Source organism: Mustela putorius, unplaced genomic scaffold (assembly GCF_011764305.1).
Source record: "Mustela putorius furo isolate JIRA1106 unplaced genomic scaffold, ASM1176430v1.1 tig00000743_pilon_pilon_pilon, whole genome shotgun sequence".
NCBI lineage: Eukaryota > Metazoa > Chordata > Mammalia > Carnivora > Mustelidae > Mustela > Mustela putorius.
This window is the reverse complement of record NW_025421464.1, coordinates 7662495-7682963: the sequence shown is the minus strand read 5'-3', so window position 1 is coordinate 7682963 and position 20469 is coordinate 7662495. Positions and strand designations below refer to the sequence as shown.

At 48.0% G+C, this 20469-nt stretch overlaps 1 protein-coding gene across 2 annotated transcripts in view; it reads right to left on the bottom strand.

The window, feature by feature from the left end:
• Positions 1-20469, bottom strand: part of PPP1R16B (protein phosphatase 1 regulatory subunit 16B) — a 91655-nt gene that overhangs the window by 58520 nt on the left and 12666 nt on the right. For both annotated transcript variants that reach the window (XM_004746435.3, XM_004746437.3), the window contains exon 2: positions 6125-6485. In XM_004746435.3, the coding sequence (XP_004746492.1) occupies positions 6125-6374 (250 nt within the window). In that variant the 5' untranslated portion in view covers positions 6375-6485. The remainder of the gene's footprint in view (positions 1-6124; positions 6486-20469) is intronic.

The following is a 20469-nucleotide window of genomic DNA, read 5'->3' as shown; positions in this document are numbered from 1 at the left end:
CTAATGAACAGAATACGGCAGAAGTGATGATATGTGATTTAAAAGCATAGGTCATAAAAAGCAGTGTGATTTCCTCCTCACTCGAACTCTTGGATCACTCGCTCGGAAGAAAGCTAGCAACCATGTTCAGGAGACACTCATCCGGCCCTATGAAGAGGTTCATGTGGCAAGAACCTGAGGCCTCCCGCCAAGAGCCTCGTGAATGTGCCATCTCGGAGGCAGAGTCTCCAGCCCCGTTAAAGTCTGAGGTGATTTTTGCAACCTTATAAGAGATCCTGCGCTAGAGCCACCTAGGCCACATTGCCCCTGGATTCTTGATCTACAGAAGCTGTGTAAAACAGGAAATGTTTATTGTTTTGAGGGGCTCAATGTTGAGCAACTCTGCTATGCAGGAGTAGATAACTAGTACAACAGATAATGGCTTTATTTTTATGTTTTAATGAGTACATATTTGTTTGAATTCCTCGGCCTTAATTTCCAATGTGATAAATATCAATACCGAGCCCAGTGAAACAAACTCTCTTAAGAGGACTCAGTTTCTAACCATCTAAAGGGGCCCAGAGACCAAAAAGGTTGAGGACTGATGCCCTAAGCTCTTTAGACATGACCCCTTTATTAAACTTTTCTGAAACTACCCCTTGTGAGGGCACCATTTCTTGCCTATCAGGACCCTGAGTAACATAACAATACCAAAACATTATCAGTAGTTGTTGCTGTTTACGTTGGGCATAGCTGTGATTTTGTTTTCTTAATGTTTTTTTCTTCCTGTACTTTAACAATTTTCTACAACAAGGATGAATGATTTTTATAATTAAGAGAAAAGAAACTTCCCTTTTCCAAATCACCAGAAGTGAAAGTCCCCAGCACCGGCTCTGCCAGCCACAGACCTCTGTTTCCTTTGGAGGGGCTGACGGTTTAAGCACGGCATACGCAGCCCAGGTGTGCGCCAGAGCACCTGCGAGCCGGGGAGAGGTCCGCTGGGTGCCTGGCGGGTGAGGGCCCAGTGGCCACCACTGCCACCCGCAGAGCCTCAGCCAGAATAGCTCTTTCACCCTTTTTACATATTGAGTTTCTGCATAATTTCACATAAAGAAAAGTTTCCACTGCTCAAAAAAAAAAAAAAAAAAAAAAAAGTTTGAAAACCTTTACCGTGAGAATAACAGTTGAAGAGTTAAAATTAGGCTATAGAAGAAACACTCAAACTCTTTTTGGGAATGTGAACAGAGTTTCCATAAAGAAAATCCTGCAACATTCGGAGAGAAGAACAGGAACCTTAAACTTAACAAATGTTGGGTGGTTTCAACTGAGGCCGGCTCATGTGGCCAAGGAAAGAGGTTATAGTTTGGGATGAAGAGCTTATCCAGGGACCCCCACCACCATCGCTACCAGTGCCAAGGGCCCAAGAGGCTGGCAGGAGCAGCAGGGCCGTCGGGCCCCAAGAGACACAGGTCAGAACCACGAGTGAATGGCTCTCTCATTTCCTAGGGAAAATCCAGAGCACGAGGTGCCAGGTCTGCCTGGCAGTTAAAAGCACAGGCTTCAGAGATGTGGGTTTGAGTCCCTGGTCTGATGCCAAAAACTTGTGAGATCCTTGGCAGGTGACATTCTTCTTGGAGCTTTGATGTTCTCATCTGTCCAATGAGGTTTGAGAATGCAAAATGAGTCTGCCATTTTGGAAAACAGGTTTGCAGCTTCCCAAATGTTAAACCCAAATTTGCCATATGACCCAAAAATTCCAGTCCTAGGTAACCACCCCAGAGAAATGAAAAATACATCCACACAAAGACTTACACAAAAATGTTCTTAGCAGCATTATTCATCATTACCCCAAATGCAAACCACCCAAATGTGAATGGATAAATGAGATGTGGCATATCCGTACAATGGAACACTACAGCGCAATAAAAGAAATGAAACCCTGACACATGCCACAACCTGAACACACCTTGGAAACATTATCCTAAGTGAAAGAACCTGATCGCAAAAGCTCACATATTGGATGAGTCTCTATAAGTGGAACATTCCAGAAAAGGCAAGGATATAGAGGCAGAAAAGAGATTAGTGGCTGCAAAGGATTGGGGGCAGGGGTGGGAATCAGGAGTGACTACAAATGGGCACATGTTAAAAAATTGGGTTGCGGTGATGGGTGTGCCACTCTGTAAGCTTACCGAAAATCGCTGAATTGCACACTTAAAATCAGCAAATTTTGTGAAATGTCAATTAAACCTATTTCAATAGAGCTCTTTTCTAAAAAATGAGATTTGACTGCCCCCTCAGAAGGTCATCATGGGGATTAACTGAGATAACTTTTGATACAAAGTAAGCACTCAAGGGATGCCTGGGTGGCTCAGTGGGTTAAGCTGCTGCCTTCAGCTCAGGTCATGATCCCAGGATCCTGGGATCGAGTCCCATGTGGGGTTCCTTGCTCAGCAGGGAGCCTGCTTCTCTCTCTGCCTCTGCCTGCTTATGCTTTCTCTCTCTCTCTCTCTGACAAATAAATAAATACATAAAATCTTTAAAAAAAAAAAAGTAAGCACTCAATAAATAACAGTAACAATGATAATCAGTGTATACACTAGTACAGATTATATAATTGTCGACCATAGATAATGCAGAATAGCTACAATTTATAACACTAAAATTTACTCCTTAGCATACACTTCAACATCTATAAACTCATTTTAACCCCACGACAACTTTCTGAGGCAGCTGTATTCTATCATCCTCATTTTCACAGATGGGGAAACTGAGGCCCCAAGAAGTTTAGTAACTTTGCCGACATTGCACAGCTAGCGCGTGGCACAGCTGAGACTTGAATTCTGGAGAACTAGCCCTAGAGTCCACGTTCCTCGCCACAACACTGCACTGCCTCTCGGTAAACGTTAGCTGTGTACTGCATTTCTGCTCTAACTAGTGATGGGGTGGGGTGCAGAAAAGGCTCACAGACTGCTCCCCAAGAAGGTCACTCAAGACCCAACTCCTAGCGTTATAGGAATCAGGCAAAAGAGTGTTCCAGACAGAAGGAACTGCATATGCAAAGGCAGGGAGGTAAGAGAACGCAGGGAATATGAAAGGAGGCTGGAGTTGGAGACGGCTGGAACACAGGGCAGTGCTAGGCAGGGGGCACAAGAGAGTAGGGTTCAGGTAGGTCCAAGACCAAGAAGAAACCCCGGTGCCGGGACCTTAGCCGGAAGACAATGCAGAGCTGGAGGAGGAAGTATAGTGCATCCCTCTCCAGTGCTGCCTTTCTCTGGGTCGACTCACATTGCCCTGGCAAGTGGAGGAGGTTGACTCAGCCACTGCTGTGAGCTCAAGGGAGCGGGGGAGCCGCCACCCCCATTCCATCCCGCTGCAAGCTAACGCCCCTGCAGCCTCCCCAGCACCGGCTCCGCCAGCCACAGAAACTAACCGATGCCAGCTGGGAGCAGCGGGCTCTGTCATACTGCCAGGATGCTGAGCATAGCCCGGCCAGACTGCCTGCTGATGGGTACTGACAGAAGCTTCACACCCCAGCCCCAACCCAGCCACCTGTGGACTGCAGGGGGACCTCTCACCCCACCCTACGGCCCACCCCGGCACACAGTGCTCCGGCCCTCCACCCTCACTTGGCTGCCCAAGGCCAGGGACCGGCCCAAGGGGGCAGCACTTTTCTCATTCAAATTTAATGCACATACGCTTGCATCCAACTCTTCCATTTGCCCACATCTGTCCTCGATCAACATCTACCTGTGTGCACAAGAAGTCCACTTGAGCAAAAGCAAAACTGCTGGGAAAACCTCCATGCCCATCACTAAGGAACCAGTTCAAAACTTCTGGGGAAACCCTCTATGGAATACTATGCAGCAGTTAAAAAGAATAATACAGCTCTGTAAGTGCACGGTATTGGCATGAAAACACCTCCAAGGTATCTTGTTGGGTGGGGAAAAAAAAGAAAAAGAAAAGGAAAAGAATATTGCAGAGTAATGTCCAGTATGTCATCACTTACGCAAAAACAACACAAAACCAAAAAACTCCAACTAGACAAATACACAGGCAAGTAAAGAAAATGCCTAGAAGGAAACACATCAAACTAACAGAAAGAAGGGGTGGAGGGGGGAACTTTTTCCTCTGTACGCTTCTGTGCTTATTTTTACAAGAAAAACATGTTTGTGTATATTTGGGCTGTTAAAAACAAAGTATGTTAGAATGGTCACCACCCTGGTGCGGCCTTCAGGGTCACTTTTCAGCAAGCTGTCACAATTAGGGTCTTGTCTCATTCTTGTCACACACACACCCCACCCCTTGAGGACAAGGTTCAAAAGTCCATTTTACAGACTAAGAAGCTGTACCCAGAGCAGTGAAACCAGCCACTCAAGGTCACACACAAGGCCGAGGGGGCCTGCAGTCCTGGCCCCGGGCCTGGCGCTCCTCGCCCCCAGGCTATGTGGGAGGCTGGCAGGGTGCGGGGCCCACGCCAGGGCTGGGGAGGCACCGAAGTTCTGGAGCAGCTGTCAGCCAGCTCGCAGAGTCCCTTCAGGGAGCAGAACACGGCTTTGTCAGGGAAGGAGGGAGGAAAAGATGAGTGGCAAAGAAGAGCTGATGAACCGCCACCCACGACACAAATTAGACATCATTGATGTGCCGCCCACTGAGCGGGATGGGTCGGCCACGTCACCCAGCACCTCACGTGGGAAGGAGCCTCGCAGGGCCGGTCCCCCGAGCCCCACATTTCATGCCTCTCTCCCGGGGGCTGCTCACTCCAGGCTCTCAGCCGCGCTCCTTCCAGCTGAGTAGTTCTGGGAATGCTTCTGCTTGGTTCCCAGAGCACTGTGCAACCAGGACAGAAGGGAAATTGCACTTCTCAGAAGGTGCTAGAACCTGAGGAGCGATGTGCATAAAACCCAACACCCTCTAGGGCGGGAAATGCCATCCCTCCATCCATGACTGTCTTAGCGCTGCATGTCCACAGGGTGTGTGGAGGCAGGAGGCCAGAGGGACCCCGGAAACACGGCGAGCCGGGCCTTCCCCAGGGACAGCCAGAAAGGACTCCTATGCCGGAAGGAGACCGGAGGCTGCCGAGGGGAACACAGGACACACACACACAAACCTCAGCCATGCAATGACCCCTGTGAGCATCTTCAGAGAAGAGATCTGATTGGATCATGGCTCTTCCAATCATTCATATAACAGGAAACAAACCTACAAGGCCATGAGGCCAGGGACAAGAGCTTGGATCCCATGGTTTCTGGTCCCAGCTCTGCCACCTCAGTCAAGGTTCTGAACCTCTCTGGGTCTCAGTGTTCCCATCTGTAAAATGGGTGTTTGTTATACCTGCCTCTGGGGTATCATGATATATGGATCAGGGGACATATAATAACATAATTAAGTAAAATATAACCAGTACAGGGTATCCATAACATCTGGAAACGGATGCTATGAGTGTGTATTTGCATTTATGTTTTTTTATTAGTTTGCTTAATAGAGTGAAAATGTCCTAGATAACATTGTGTATATTCCTCTGTTTCCAGACTTCATGGGCACTCCACATATGAGCAGTTATATATATATATATATATATATATATATATATATATATACATGTAGATACAAATGTGATATTATACAAATGGTATATAAACACAAATACGTATACAGACAGACATTCATTCTATAAATATAATGAAATAAAATACAGGAATCATACAATAAAATAAAACATACTCATACCCACTCACAGAGTACGACGGACCACACAAACCCACTAACTTAGCGGGATTCGCTAACCCAATGCTCACAGCAAACCCCTGAGGCGGATGCCAGTGTTGACCCCCGTGTTACAGAGGTGGACACTCAGGTGCAGGGAACCGAGGTGACTTGCCTCCCTGCCAGAGTCACGCCGGGGAAGATCGGACAAACCCTGTTTCAGAAGCGAGGGCACTCTGCGCGCGGGTCCGTGCCGTTAACCAAGGCCCTACACTGTCCAGGGCCGCAGCCGAGGCCCGGGAAAGCCCAGCAGCACGCGGAGCGCCCCTTGCAGACCCGACCAGCGCCCCCCACCGCACCCCCCGACCCCATCCCCACCCCCCACCCCCCGCCGGGGCAGGAGGCACCGGCCCGGAGCTGACCCGGGGCCAGAGGGGCCTACCTTCCTCGGCATCGTTCCTCAGGGAGGCCTCCAGCAGGGCCACGCTGGCCTCGAAGGACACCTTCTTCCGGCGGCCGCCCGTGCTGCGCTTCCGCTCGTGCTTGCGCTTCCGGTGCTGCAGGTCCTGCTCGTACTGCGCCCACTTCTTCAGCTGCTGCGCCCGGCGCTTCTGGGCGGCGCGCAGCCGCTCCAGCGTGGGCACCTTCTCCAGCAGCTGCAGCTCGGTCAGCAGGTCCGCGTGGCTGGCCATGGCCTTGGCGCCTCCCCACACCCTGGCGGGGGAGGGGGTGGTGCTAGCGCGGGGCGCCGGGTGCCGGGGTGGCGCGGGGGCTCCTGCGGGGCTGGGGCCTCATGGTGGGGCCTGTGCGGGGAGAGAGAGACACAGATGGACACGCGGGTCAGGCGCGAAACTCCGATCTGAGGGTGGTACTCGCCCCGTGTGCCAAACACTTGCTTCTATTATATTTAAGTTGAGACGGAATTGACCTATAACATTGTGTAAGTCTAAGGCATACAAAGTGTTGATCTGATACATTTATCTATGGCAATAGGATTACCACTGCAGCCTTGGCTAACACCTTCATCATACCACAGAATTGTTAATTTGACGGGGAGGTTACATTGTTATTTCATATAAGGTCTTTATATTGTTGTAACATATAAGGGGCTTGTTATATTGTTATAACATATAAGGAATTTTTGTTTCTTTTAAAGGACTTAATACCATATCTTAAATTGCTCAGCATTCATTTATTATATGGTAAATATTGACAGATATCATCCACATAAATAAAAGCTCTTGGACATCCTTAATTTTAATAGTATAAAGGGGTCCTAAGACCAAGAACTTTGGTAATAGCTGAACTTTTAAGACCTAGAAAATGTGAGTTGACATTTTCTTCTTTGGCTGACCTTAAAAAAGAATTTTTTTTTAATCACACTTTTTGCTCTCATGGACTCCTGAACAATATGAAGTCAACAAAATTTCAGTCTAATGCTAGCTGGTCCCTGTCTTCATTTAGCACCGACCCTATGGGCTCTCAGACACACCAGAAAAGAGTCCTGGAATGATCACTTGAACATATTTAAGCCTCTTTTCCCACCTATAAGATATTGTCTCCACCTCCCAGACTTGCTAGGAATAAAAAGAGCTGACCAAATAATGTTATACACCTAATAGCAGAGAGAAACAGCTTGGAGGGAAAAGAATAGGGACATGTAAACTCAGCCCATCTGGGACCCCACAGGCAAGGCTGGTGGAGAATTGCGGGGTGCTAGGCAAGAGAAAGACTGGCACAGGTCGGCATTTGGGTAATATGGAAATGCCTGCTGGTCCCCAGGGGTCAGGACAGCCCTGGGTTTCAAGAAGTGATCATTGATCTTCTAGGCTCCCTGCTTCACTCCTGGACTGCCTGTCCTCCAGCGGCTAATGACCAGGATTCGGTGTGACCCGTGGGAGCACAGACTGGGTCAGATCGTTCTTCACATCCCTCCCAGCCCTGAGACTGGAGGGCAGACAAGCAAATGGGGAAGGGGTTGGCTTGGCCATGCTCAGAGGGCAAAGGTCCTCAGGGTCTGAGTGAACCTGACTTCAAAAGTTAATATATCCAAAGGCAAGGCTCAGCCAAAACAAGCCAACCGCCTTTGGTTGCCTTTATTTAGTTTTGTTGTGGATACCTTGTAATGCTTTTCAAATTAATTAATTACACATGTTATATTGAGATCACTGCAGATCCACACGCAGTTGTAGCAAGTAATATGCAACTTTTACCTAGTTTGTCCCCAGGATAACATCCTGCAAAACTATAGTCAGTATCATAACCGAGAACCTGATATTGACACAACCTATCAATCTATTCAGAAGTCCCTGGTTTTACATGTACTCGTGTGTGTATGTGTGTGTGTATTATTTTAACACAATTTCATCATATGTGTAGGTTTGTGTGTCCACCACCACAGTCAAGATACAAACAGTTCCATCACACAAGGATTACCTAACGCCCTTCTCTCCAAGCACTCTTATCCTTGCCCTTGGCAATCAACTGATCCCCATCTCTAGAACTGTGTCACTTCAAAAATGTTGTATCAATAGAACCAGACAGCAGGTAACCGTTTGGGATTGACTTTTCCCACTCAGCATCATTCCCTTGAGATTCATTCAAATTGTTGTGTGTGTCCATAGCCCATTCTTCTTTATTGCTGAGTAGTATTCCATTGTGTGAATGTACCACAGTTTGCTTAACCATTCACTCACCGCGGAATGTCTGGGCTGTTTCCAGTTTGGGGATCTTACCTTCACAGGCAGCTTTCCTGTGAACATAAGCTTTCACTTCTTTGGAGTAAATTCCCAAGAATACAACTGCTGGATCGTTTGGCAATTATTTGATTAGTTTTATAAAAAACTGTCAAACTGTTTTCCAGGGTGACTGTACCATTTTTTGTTCTCGCCAGCAATGTATGAGTGATCTAGTTTCTCTGCCAGCAGTTGGTGGTGTCACTGTTTTTGCATTTTAGCCATTTAGACAGATATTTTGGTTGCCTTTTTTAAAAGTAAGGGGTTTGGAAAAGTTGAATTCCCAACCACATCATATCAGGACAGTCAGACCTCTGGGAGCTAGTGGATCACATATTTACTTCTACCCACTTCCTCAAGTGATCTAACATTTAACAAGCTCCAGCTCTGTGACAAGCCTGGATGGATCAGAGACTAGCGCTTTGCCTCCTATGAATCCTCTATCTGTCGTCTACCAATGTATCTACAAATTCTTTTTCTCCTCTTGACAATCTAATGAGGTAGGTAGTATCATCATCCCCATTTCACAGAGAAGGAAATTGAGGCATGAAGGGATTAAGCAATTTACCCAACATCATGTCATAGCCAGAAAATGGAAGGGTCAGTCTGCCTGAGGCGATGAGGAAAGCTCTCCAGAGCAAGGGACAACTGAATTGACTCTGAAACGATGAGTAGGTGTTTGCCAGATAAAAAGGACAGACACGGAATGAGAGCGAGCTTGCCAATGTTCAAAGGCAGGCTGAGGGGCTGATTACCATGAAGGAAATTCTAGGAACTGACACTCACAAACATGGCTTGAGAAGGATGGGGCCGCTCGGCCTAGAAAGAACAGAAGTCTTTGGAGCAGCAGTGAGCCGTCTGTGGCTAAGGGCCTGACTTAACCTGGAAGCACACTGGACCACATCATGTTTGCTTGCTTCATTGGTTGGGCTTTGGACCACACCGTATTTTATAATACAGTTATGTATTGCTAACATTGAAAACTTGAAGCTTTGGGGTGCCCGGGTGGCTCAGTCGGTTAAGCATCTGCCTTGGGCTCAGGTCATGATCCCAGGGTCCTGGGATGGAGTCCCGCACTGGGATACCTGCTCAGCAGGAACACTGCTTCTCCCTCTCCTGCTTCCACTGCTTGTGCACACTCACTCTCTCTATCTCTCCCTGTCAAATAAATAAATAAATCTAAAAAACAAACAAATAAACAAAAATAAAAAATAACCTTGAAGCTTTGATATCCAATATTTGATATCAGATATTCAGGTTTTGAATCTTTGAAATCAGGTTTTGAATCTTTGAAATCAGATATTCAGATTTTCCTAGACCATCTCAGCACCTGGCCATGCTGGGCTCCTGTGGCAACAATCTGCAGATATGAAGTAGGACTGTCCCGTTCAGGTGGGGACACCACTAGCACCACCACACAATTAGTGATGTCCTTCACTAATTGGCATCATTTGCTAGCTCCCGTGGTTGCCTGAGTTTGCAAGCCCTGTCTTAGGCAGAATGAGGCAGCAGTCTGCAAATATCCAGAAACAAAGAGAAGAGAGTCTATGCATCTCCGCATTGAAGAATAGGACCCGGGTACAGGGTAGCAGGGCTGTGTACTTGAAAGACAGACACCTAGACTCCAGAGCAGTCCAGCAAGCAAGTCAGCAAGGTGCTTGTGGTCTCAGGAGGTGGCAGATTCTCCATCGCGCCCCAGAGAACCCCATTTCCACTTTTGCCAGATCGGCCTGAGTATTCCATAAGATCGCACTGCGCCCTAACATTCTCTACACGGTTACTCCTTTTTGCACGGTTGAGTCTTTACTGACCACCTACCAGGTGGGAGGCACCAAAATCCTGCCAAGACTAAAGGTAAGAAGCAGAATACCAGTCATTTACCCTGTTAATTAAAGCCCTTAATCCTTTTCTAAGGACACTCCAGCCATCATCTCAGCCAAGTGTGGAAAGAGAATTCCCTCCAAGGGAATTTTCAAAAGTATGCAACAAGATTTCACATACCATGGACTCACAGAAAGCAAGTTACGTTTTTCACTTCTTTTTTAATCTATTGGATTTTCCCCCAGAATAAATGTCAGTTGGGGACTAATAGAGTTTTAAACATCCATCGTTATAACCATGTCACTCTCCCTCTAAACAAAGAGAAGGAGGGCCTCGGGCTCATAGCCTTGGGCAAGTAAGGTGTCTGGGATAGAAACCCAAAAACATTGTTTTATTTTCTGTGTATTTGTTTTCACGGTTACTGTTGACTTATGGCAGCGGTATAAAATTCCCCTTTTAAGTAAATCTACTTTAGTGGAAAACTAGCAAGCTGGTAGCCAAAAAAAAAAAAAAAAAAAAAAAAAAGAAATAATGATGGGATTTAATGTTGGCAAAAGACGGAAGTGATTGGCATTTTGGAAATCCACGTGGCTACTGATTCTCAATGACGATTTCAGAAGGGAACCATTTGTATGAACTCGTGGTTTCCTCTCACAAATAACTCTTGGGCATTTAGCACAGGCCAGGACTGTGCTAAGGGCTAAGGGTACAGCAGGGCAGAAGACAGGCACAATCCCTGATCATTGGCTGAATGACAGAACAGAGGAACGAGGGAATGGGGAACATGCTCTGAGGAGGTAGAGACTGAGCAGCAACTCAACCCATGGGTCGGATTCCCAGGGCAGTACTCCGTCCACGGGGCCCATGGCAGCAGGCCCCGGGTAGACAGAAGGCACTTGCTGCAATGCCCTCCTTGACTAAGGCACTTTGCTAGGGAGGAAGGAATTAAGGGCAGTTGCCCAACCCCCCAGAGCAAGGTGAGGACAATGCCTCCCAAGGGCCAATAAAAGGGGCCAGAGCACATTTTCCTCTGACTTTGCTCTCCCTGCCAGTCCTTCCTGCCTCACCCCTCTGGGTTCCCTGGAGCTGGGGCTCCAGGACAGCTCCCTCTTGACTGCTGGTTTTCAGGTGACCTAGTTTCCCCCAATAGACCCACACACCTCCTCCCACCCCCGTCCGAGAAAACCCTGCTTGGTCTAATTAAAGAATTGCCATCGTGCTGCTAACACAGCTGCTGGGCGGCCCCCAAGACAGGGCACCTGCCTGGATGCTGGGGCAGCCCACAGAAGTCCTGGCTCCCAGGGGCCGTGGCCTGGCCCCCTCTGAGACCCGGGAGCACCTGTCCGCACTTGCAGAGGAAACCCTGGATGGCGTTAGAGACACAGCCCCAACCATCAGCACCTGGGAGAGGTCATCAACATCATTATCAATGACCATGGATCCCCAGCGAGGACCTCATTTGGAAGAAGACCAGCTCCGTGGAGAGATAGGGAGCCCGGTGTTTTGTGGGAACATCCGCACAGACCATCCTGCAGAGAACTGGGCACGTGGGGCCATGTGTCAGTAGAGCAGCCAGGGTGACAAGGCAGGTGTGGACATGGTCTGCAGAGGACAGGTTTGGGGTGAAATTATCCAGGAAGTGTGTGTGATACAAGAAGAGAAATCAGAAGCAAGGGGAAATTGGGCAGGGTACTTAATTTTCCCACAAGTGGCTGTATGAGGTCAGGCAGATGAAACAAACTAGACTGGCTGTGGGCAGTAAGAGGTATGAGGCCAAGCCACTTGACCTCAGTGGGGCAAGACAGGCATTTGGGGTGAGCCTTGATTCAGCCTCTGGTTCCTGTCTGACCAGGTCTGGGCTTGATTCCTCTTGGGGCGTCCATTAACCCTTGCTGTCTGCTCCGGGAGAAACCGAGTCAGTGCACATCTAGGGAAGCAGGGGCCACTCTCCAGAAAGCTGAGCCTCGAGGGGAAAGGGTGAGGAGGTGTGCTGGGGCTCAAGGAGGGGCTGGGGAGGACATTCTATCCAACCCCCTGCTCCTCGCAAATGAAAAGAAGAGCATTACAGGAGTGTTGTTGGGCAATGGTATGCCTCTGGGAAACCAGGAAAGAGAAGAAAGGCATGAGTCCATCCCGAGACACAGGTTGCTGGTGGTCTTTTAGCTCCCCTAGCGTTACTCTGTGCTGGGCCCTAATTGATCAGAACCTGTCAGCAAAGTCTTTAGCCCAGCCGTGCTGATTGGCTGGCGGGAGGCACATGACCTAAACTGGTCACAGTCAGTAGCTCTCTTTTCCCATTGCCCCTGAAGAGGAAGCATGGACCCCAGTGGCAGGTGGAAGCCGACCCTGGGGTGAAGCCAGTACCTGGGAGTGGGGGGGGGGGGGGGAGGGAGTGGGGGGAACGGGGTCCTTTCACTTAGGGACTTTCTGGGCTTCTGTGATCCAAACCAACAAAATCATGTTTATTATTGAAGCCAGTTGAATTGAATTTGGTTACCTGTTGCCCAAAGGACCCTAACGGACAGCAGTGCTGCTTTTGGGGATGTAGGAATGGGAGCCCCAGAAGGAACTGTTGTCTGAAGCAGGATGAGTGGTCTCTTTCCGGAGCACAGTTCCAGAGACCGCCACTTCCTCCCCGCCCCAGCTGAAGGCCAGCCTTGAGGAAGAGTGGGAAGGCCAAAGCTGGGTTCTGTCAGCAGCCCTGCCCCCTGGGAGGGGAGAAGGGGGCCAAGGACCTTGAGACTCCTCAATCCCAGGGGAGCCGCTGCTTGACACCTCTTTGGATTCGAGCCTAGTGCCTTGAGAAAAACAACACGGAGGAAGGTGAATTCAAAGTGAAGAGTCTTTAAAACATGAGTCAGACAGTGTCTCCAAGTTCACACCGTCAAAAGAAAATGTTAAGATTTTTTTTTCTTGTTCTTCAGCTATTCTTTTCCACACAATATTGGCAGCCCTAGAGGAAGACCGCGAGTGCTTTCTCCTCGTGCTTCCTGTGCCGCTGAGCACGAGGACAAGACGAAAACAAAACAAACAGCACTGGCTTTCCCTCCTCCTTGGAGCTCACTTGGGACCCACTTTCTCTCCTCAAGGATGTGACGCCCCCACCCTCCCACAACACGCTGCTTTGGAGAATAGCATCAACCCCCTTGCCTGAGTACAAAAATGTTTTACTCATGAGCAGAGAGACTTCTGGGGCCTTTGGTGCTCCAGATATCTGAGTTAGAAATTAGCCTTGTCACCCTCAAGCCTATCCCCAAGGGATTTTATGGACTCACTATCCTAGCCCTGTTGGGATGTACCTTCTAGACTCCAAGCACACTCACCCTCCACAGGCATTCTGGTTTTAAATCTGTTTTGGGACTCGGGTCCCCAAGGGCCTGCTCCTCAAGTCTGCCCCTCCCATCTGTGCTCCTTCATTCAAACCTCTGAGTGGTGGCTGTGGACTTGGCCCCCGGAATAATCCCTGTCTCTCGAAGCCCATTTACTATGACCAGTCTGGCAAGACTTTGAGGGGGTTCTAGACAGCGGAGGGTGTTAGGATTCAAAACCCACAAGTTCAGCAAGAACAAGGAGGGATTAAGTAATTAGTATGACTTGAACTTTCTTGGGAAAAGAATCATGTCCAGCATTGGGGATAATCAGAGCCCATGGACCTCTGACTGAACTGGCTGGGCCATATTGACCATATAGGACCAGGCCTTCGCAAAAGCCAGGAGCTATTTTCCAAGTCTCTAGAAGGCAGGGCTGGGTTGTGGACAAGCAAACAAAGAAGTGGGATCAGCCTGGCAAGAGAAAAAACTGTCTAACACTGACAACTGTGCAAAGCCCAGCCATGGCACCATGTTGGCCTTCCCACTACCAGGAACTCCAAGGCCACTCAGGAGGGCTGGTGGTTGGGACTGGCCCAGTGAGACCCAGTCCTGGCTTGGTAGACAGATCACCCGTATTAGGAACAAGAACCCCATCATGCATATTTGCAGCCTAGGACCTGGTAACCACCCAGCAAGCTAGCCTGTAAGGACCATTCCAAGTAGATAGTGGTTCATGATGTTTTGGATTCATTCTCGCCTGTGATGGTGAGACATCTTTCTCGGGCTCAGTTCCAAGAAAACTTCAAAGGAAACCATAGCTCAAGCAGGTGAAGGAAAACCCATGAACACACCAGTCTTTCATGCTGAGCTTCTCCCCGTGAACCTGAACCCACAGAGAGGCCCACACGCTTGTCGATAAGAATGTCAAGTGTGGGGGAGGCTGCAGGGGCCGGAGGGAAGGTGCCGAGGATGGGGCACACACAGAGCTGACATGAGGTCTACGAACATTAGTCAGTCACGGTGCTACACCCAACAGCCAGCCTTCTGAAGACGCTTATGTAACAGCTAAGCACAGGGAAACAAGAGTCAAATTACACATACTGTTTCTCCAGGCTTGAGGGAGTGTGGTCCACCCCCTCTCTCTGCAGAGAGAGAAAAAACTCCCTTTGCAGCTGGAAGTATCATTTTCTAAAGGAGGCCACCTGTGGCCACAAAACGCCCTCCTGGGTTACGCATTTACCAAACAGGGGATGACCATTCACACTGGCTAAGCCCAGAGTGACCTCCGTGTTCTCTGCCTCTCTCTTGGTGCGTGACATCTTGAAGCAAGCTTTCCTCTGTGGCACCAACTCTTGGGTTGGTGATGGCTACCTGGAGCACTGTGAGGGGAGCACTGTGAGGTTCTGGGACCATGTGTGTGTGTGCACGCATGTGTGTGTGTGTGTGTGTGTGAGACAACAGGAGGAATGAGTGGTGTGGTTGATTAGCAATGTCTCCCCTGGGGAGAGCAATGGAGTGGGGCTTGTATGCATACTGAGCATGGCACTCTGCTCTACATCATGCTTGCCTAACCTTGGATTTCAATCCTTGCCTTTGTCCCAGTGTTCAAAATCCTCTAGTCTTAAAAACAAACATCTAGACAGTTATCAGATTGAGTGGAAGGGCCCCCAAGATCCCAATATATCATCCAAACACCAGTACAAAATCACCTGGGCCTCCATGGTATACAAGAATCAAGACTATCTGAGGCTCCAGCAGGAATTTCTCTAGTAACTCCCTCTATTCTATAACTTCAAGGGGGTAGAAGGAAGAACTGTATTCCATTACTGCATCACTTAAACAAAGGATGGCAGCTCCCGCAGCTAACCGTCCCTGGAGAGGGGGAGATACACATTCTCCTGGTAACCGGATGGGGTCCATTCTAGAAGGGGGAGGGACAAAGGCACTCCTACCAGCCAGGAATCACTTTCTCGTCTGTTCCAAGCATTGTGGGTCCCACACCACTGCCAACATAAAGGAGGAAGGGGACCATGGTCTGCTTCCTAACAAGATCCCTCTCTCCACTTCTAATACTAGCAAGCTCTCTCTTCCTCTTGGGCCAGGGGTGTTGTTGGCCAATTCGAAATAGCAGGGATGGGAATTTTAAAGAGTTTTTGATATTGTTCGCTCGTTGAGGGTTAGAGAATATTCCAAGAAAGCAAGGCCAGTAAAAAGCAGTGTGCGGGACTTGAAGGAGAATGTCCCACACCGGAGGAAGAAAGAATGAGGAGGGAAGAGCAGACCCATTGAGCCACATAGCCAGTAAGCATTGGAGCTGGGACGTGAACCAAGGTCCGCTCAATTCCAAAGTCTACACACACTAGCAAAAACCCTAAAAGAACCTTATCTGCTTTAAAAGATCTTCCTCACGGAATGCAAGACTTCACTTACTGAAGTCAGTATACAGTAAAACAGATCTAATGTGGGGCACCTGGGTGGCTCAGTAGGTTAGGTATCCAACTCTTGGTTTTGGCTCCAGTCATGACTTCGGGGTTTTGGGATAGAACCCTACATCTGACTCTGCTCCGTGTCTGTTTGTCCCTCTCCCTCTGCTCCTCCCCCTGCTCCCATTCTCTTTCTCTCCCTCTCTATCTCTATCTCTAAAACAAATAAATAAAATCTTTAGAAAAAAAATACAGACTTAATGAAACTAAGGGGTAGAATCAGAAAAGCTATACAATGTATAGATGAAATTAATCCAGAGAAAGAATGCAGGGTACCAAGGGCAGCTTTTTTTTTTTTTCCTTTTAAAGATTTTATTTATTTATTAGAAAAACAGAGATCACAAGTAGGCAGAGAGGCAGGCAGAGAGAGAGGAAGGGAAGCAGGTTCCCCACTGAGCAGAGAGCCCAACACGGGGCTTGATCCCAGGACCCTGAGATCATGACCTGAGCCGGAGGCAGAGGCTTTAACCCACTGAGCCACCCAGGCACCAAGGGCAGCTTCTGTCCACAGCACACCACCCACATGTCCAGATCTTTCTCTAGATCTTGGTCTGCTTCCTAACAAGATCCCTCTCTCCACTCTGCAACTCTGCAATGGAGGTGTTGCCCCCATTTCAAAGAGCAGAAAACGGCGATTCAGAGGTAAGGAGCTGGCTGTAGTCTGGTTGTTGAAGTTAGCTTCTCTTCTGATTAGACTATGCCTGTGCCATGATGGTTTAGTATTTTAATATCTTCTGTACTTGCAAAGAAGAGAAAAAAATGTCAGACAGGGAAGATGGCCCACGGAAGCTTGACTGGTAGCAAGAAGAGGAGCCCACGAAGATGGAAAAACAAAATCTATGCAGAATGAGGATAACTGATTAAAGCCATAAGTTCCCTGACTGTTGGAGCTGTCGTTACTTTTGGAGGCTGGGACAGGAAATATATGTACAGTTGGCCCTTGAGCAAGGCAGGGGGTAGGGGTGCCAAACTCCACACTGTCAAAAATCCATGTATGCCTTCTGACTCTCCAGAAACTTAACTAGTAATTGCCCACTGCTGACCAGAAGTGTTACTGCTAATATAACATAATATAAACACATCTTCTGGATGTTATATTATATCCTGTATCCTCGCAATAAAGTAAGCTGGAGAAAACATGTTAGTAAGCAAGTCATAAGAGAAAATACATTTATAGGGCTGTACCATATGGAAAAAAAAAAATCCATAGTTACACAGACCCATGCCGTTCAAACCCGTGTTGTTCAAGGGTCAACTGTAATCTCACCCTTAAATTTCATAAAACCTGCCTTCCAAACCCCTGTGGGCTCAACGTTCCCTTTCTGAGTAGGCATTTTTCTGTTTTTTCACATTTTTCTCATTTTTACTTCACCCAGCGGCTCCTGAGCCAAACGCATCCCAGCAACTGTCCTCTCTCCTCTACTCTCCCTGAGAGATGAAATTCAGTAGGATAAGTCAGGAAGTCTCCAGACACTGTGCGTTTCGGTAAAAGCCGTTTCCGCGCATTATGTAGTCTTTGAAGTCTCTCCATACTGGGTCCGTGACCTCGCAGGTCACCATGCGGAGAGGAGCCAGCTGCAGTGGGGACAGCCTCGACATGGCTTCCTCTGCTCTTTGATCTCCAGCCAGAGTTCCTTTACTTTGATTCATTCCCCTCGGCTCCTCGGGAGGGCACAGAACTCCAGGTTTACCTCTGCCTCCCCTCTGACCAGCTGTCTTTCCGCTCAACACTGTTTAAGTTCTCCGTAAGCCACAGACTCAACCCCATGCAAGTGATGTACTGTCACTGCTGACTTTGTCCCCTTGTGTTAAACACTCAGGTTCACTTTGTGAGCCACTGTGGTCTATCCTCAGCGAGCCGGGGCCCTAATACTGCTGCCATCCTCCACTCAACATCGTCTCCAGCAAATTATTGAACACCCTGCTTATGTGATACCTGGGGCCATCCAGGGGGGTAGCTGGTCTCGGGATTTTTTTTTTTTTCTGGCAATTTTCTCTCCAATTCACTTCCATTTTGTTTTTTAATTTAAAGCCTCATGCATTTATTCAATAAACAAATAAATATTTATTGCCATCTACTCTGTGTTGGGCAGTAAAATAACAGAGCTCTGGGGGTCCCTTAATGAACCATTGATTGGAAAGTTTCTGCTTTTAGGGTGCCTGGGTGGCTCAATGGGTTAAAGCCTCTGCCTTCAGCTCAGATCATGGTCCCAGGGTCCTGGGATTGAGCCCCGCATCGGGCTCCCTGCTTAGCGGGGAGTCTGCTTCCTCCTCTCTCTCTCTGCCTGACTCTCTGCCTATTTGTGATCTCTGTCAAATTAATAAATAAAATCTTAAAAAAAAAAAGAAGAAGAAAGAAAGTTTCTGCTTTTAGTAATGGGAGAGAGGTTCTTATTGGACCTACCCTCTCACATATAACTATTCTAAAACACACCCACACACTCACACGCACAAACACACACACACAACCTATTAGAAGGCACTAGGTTTGTTCAATTACAAACATATGGAAAAGAGAGGGGAGTCAACACTTGAAAGAAAGAAAGGGCGACTTCCACATTTTTATGGGCTTTTCCCCAAGGACAGGCCCCAGTTAATGGGCATGGTGGCTACAGCTTCGCTCTTCCGGTCTGAGCAATTAGAGGGCAGAATTTGGTAACTACACCCAGCAAGTGAGGAGAGGTGGCTCAGAAAATAGCCATACAGCAGGAGCCCCAAACTCTGAGTATAAATTCCACCCAAATTTCCCTGAAAGGTGCATTTACGGGATAGGTTCCCAGCAGCTCAACTCAGTCCAAAGGAACTGAACAAAGATTCTGAGCTGTTGCCCACACGGGAAATTGAGTTTTGAGCTTGAGTTTGGTCAAGTTAACTGCCTGATAAAACAAAGGAAATCATGACTGTTCTGAGGAACAGAATAAAATCGACGGTCTTTTCTAGTCTCACTCACAATGTTCAGAATGTAATCCAGAATCACTAGGAAAAAAAGTCAAAAACAAGCAGGAAAAGGTGACCTGAACTCAAGAGGAGAGGCAATCAACAGAGATCTACCCCAAGACGCCCTCAGATGTTGGAGTTAACAGATAAGGATTTAAAGCAGCTATTGTGACTTTGCTCGAGGGCGTAAGGGAAAATAAATGCGCCAATAGAAAGTATCCACAGGCCACAGTGCAGACACTATGAAAGAAAGAACCAAAGCTATCAGATCTGCTAAATCCCCACCAACACTTTTCTCTGCGTCCACTCCAGTTGTGCTTTCCCCCCTGGGAAAGTTCTCTCTCGTCTTGACTCCAGCGACGGTATTTTTTTTTCTTTTTTTAGAATTTTTTTTTAAGATTTTATTTATTTATTTGACAGAGATCACAAGTAGGCAGAGAGAGAGAGAGAGAGAGAGAGAGAAGCAGGCTCCCTGCTGAGCAGAGAGCCCGATGCGGGACTCGATCCCAGGACCCTGAGATCATGAACTGAGCCGAAGGCAGCGGCACAACCCACTGAGCCACCCAGGCGCCCCTAGTGATGGTATTTTGAGGACCTTCCAAGCGTACCTTCCAGGTATCGGGGAAGCTTTGAAGAGTAAAACACAACACAAAATCTTAAACTCTGGTCCCAAAGACCAGATCTTTCACCGGACACCTGCATAGACCACCAGCCCCTCCTTGAGGCCTCTCCCCCTCTCTTTCAGGTCTTAAATTGGAAGAAGAGAGTGAAGTCCCCCCATGGCCTCTTCCCCATTTCCAGATCATCCCTGATGGCTCCACATGGCCCACATCAGGCACACAGGAATGAGGGGCAGGCTGCCAGGTCTGGTGCACCTCCACATGCTCCTTCCACAGCAAAAGCATCCTCCACCGGCTGATGACATAGATCAGGTCGACACAAAACTCTGGGTACAGACATCGGAGGGAGTCGATGGGGAGGCACGGGCCACTGTAACCCTTCTTTATCCACTTCCACTAAAGGTTGTTTTGCCTTTTCAAATCCTGTTAGGAAAGCGGTTCGCAGGGATGCGTGGGTGGCTCGGTCTGTTGGGCGTCTGTCTTCAGCTCAGGTTGTGATCCCAAGGTCCTGGGATCTGGCCCCGAATCGGGCTCCTTGCTCAGTGGGGAGTCTGCTTCTCTTTCTGCCTCTCCCCCAGCTCATACTCTCTCTCTCTCTCTCTCAAAAAATTAAAATCTTAGAAAACAAAAAAAGGAAAGAGGTTCACAAACTTGGCTACGCGTTGGAATCACCTGGAGACACTAGGAACATGGATTAAGATCATAGACTAAAACTACTATATTTCCACCAGAAGGGCCAAAAAAAAACCTTTTAAGACAGGAAATAATAATTGGCAAGAATTCTTATATGCTGGGAATATAAACTGGTACAACCACTTTCAAAAACTTTTCGGTAGCTTTAACCTAGTGATTTCATTCCTAGAAATATACGCAACAAAAA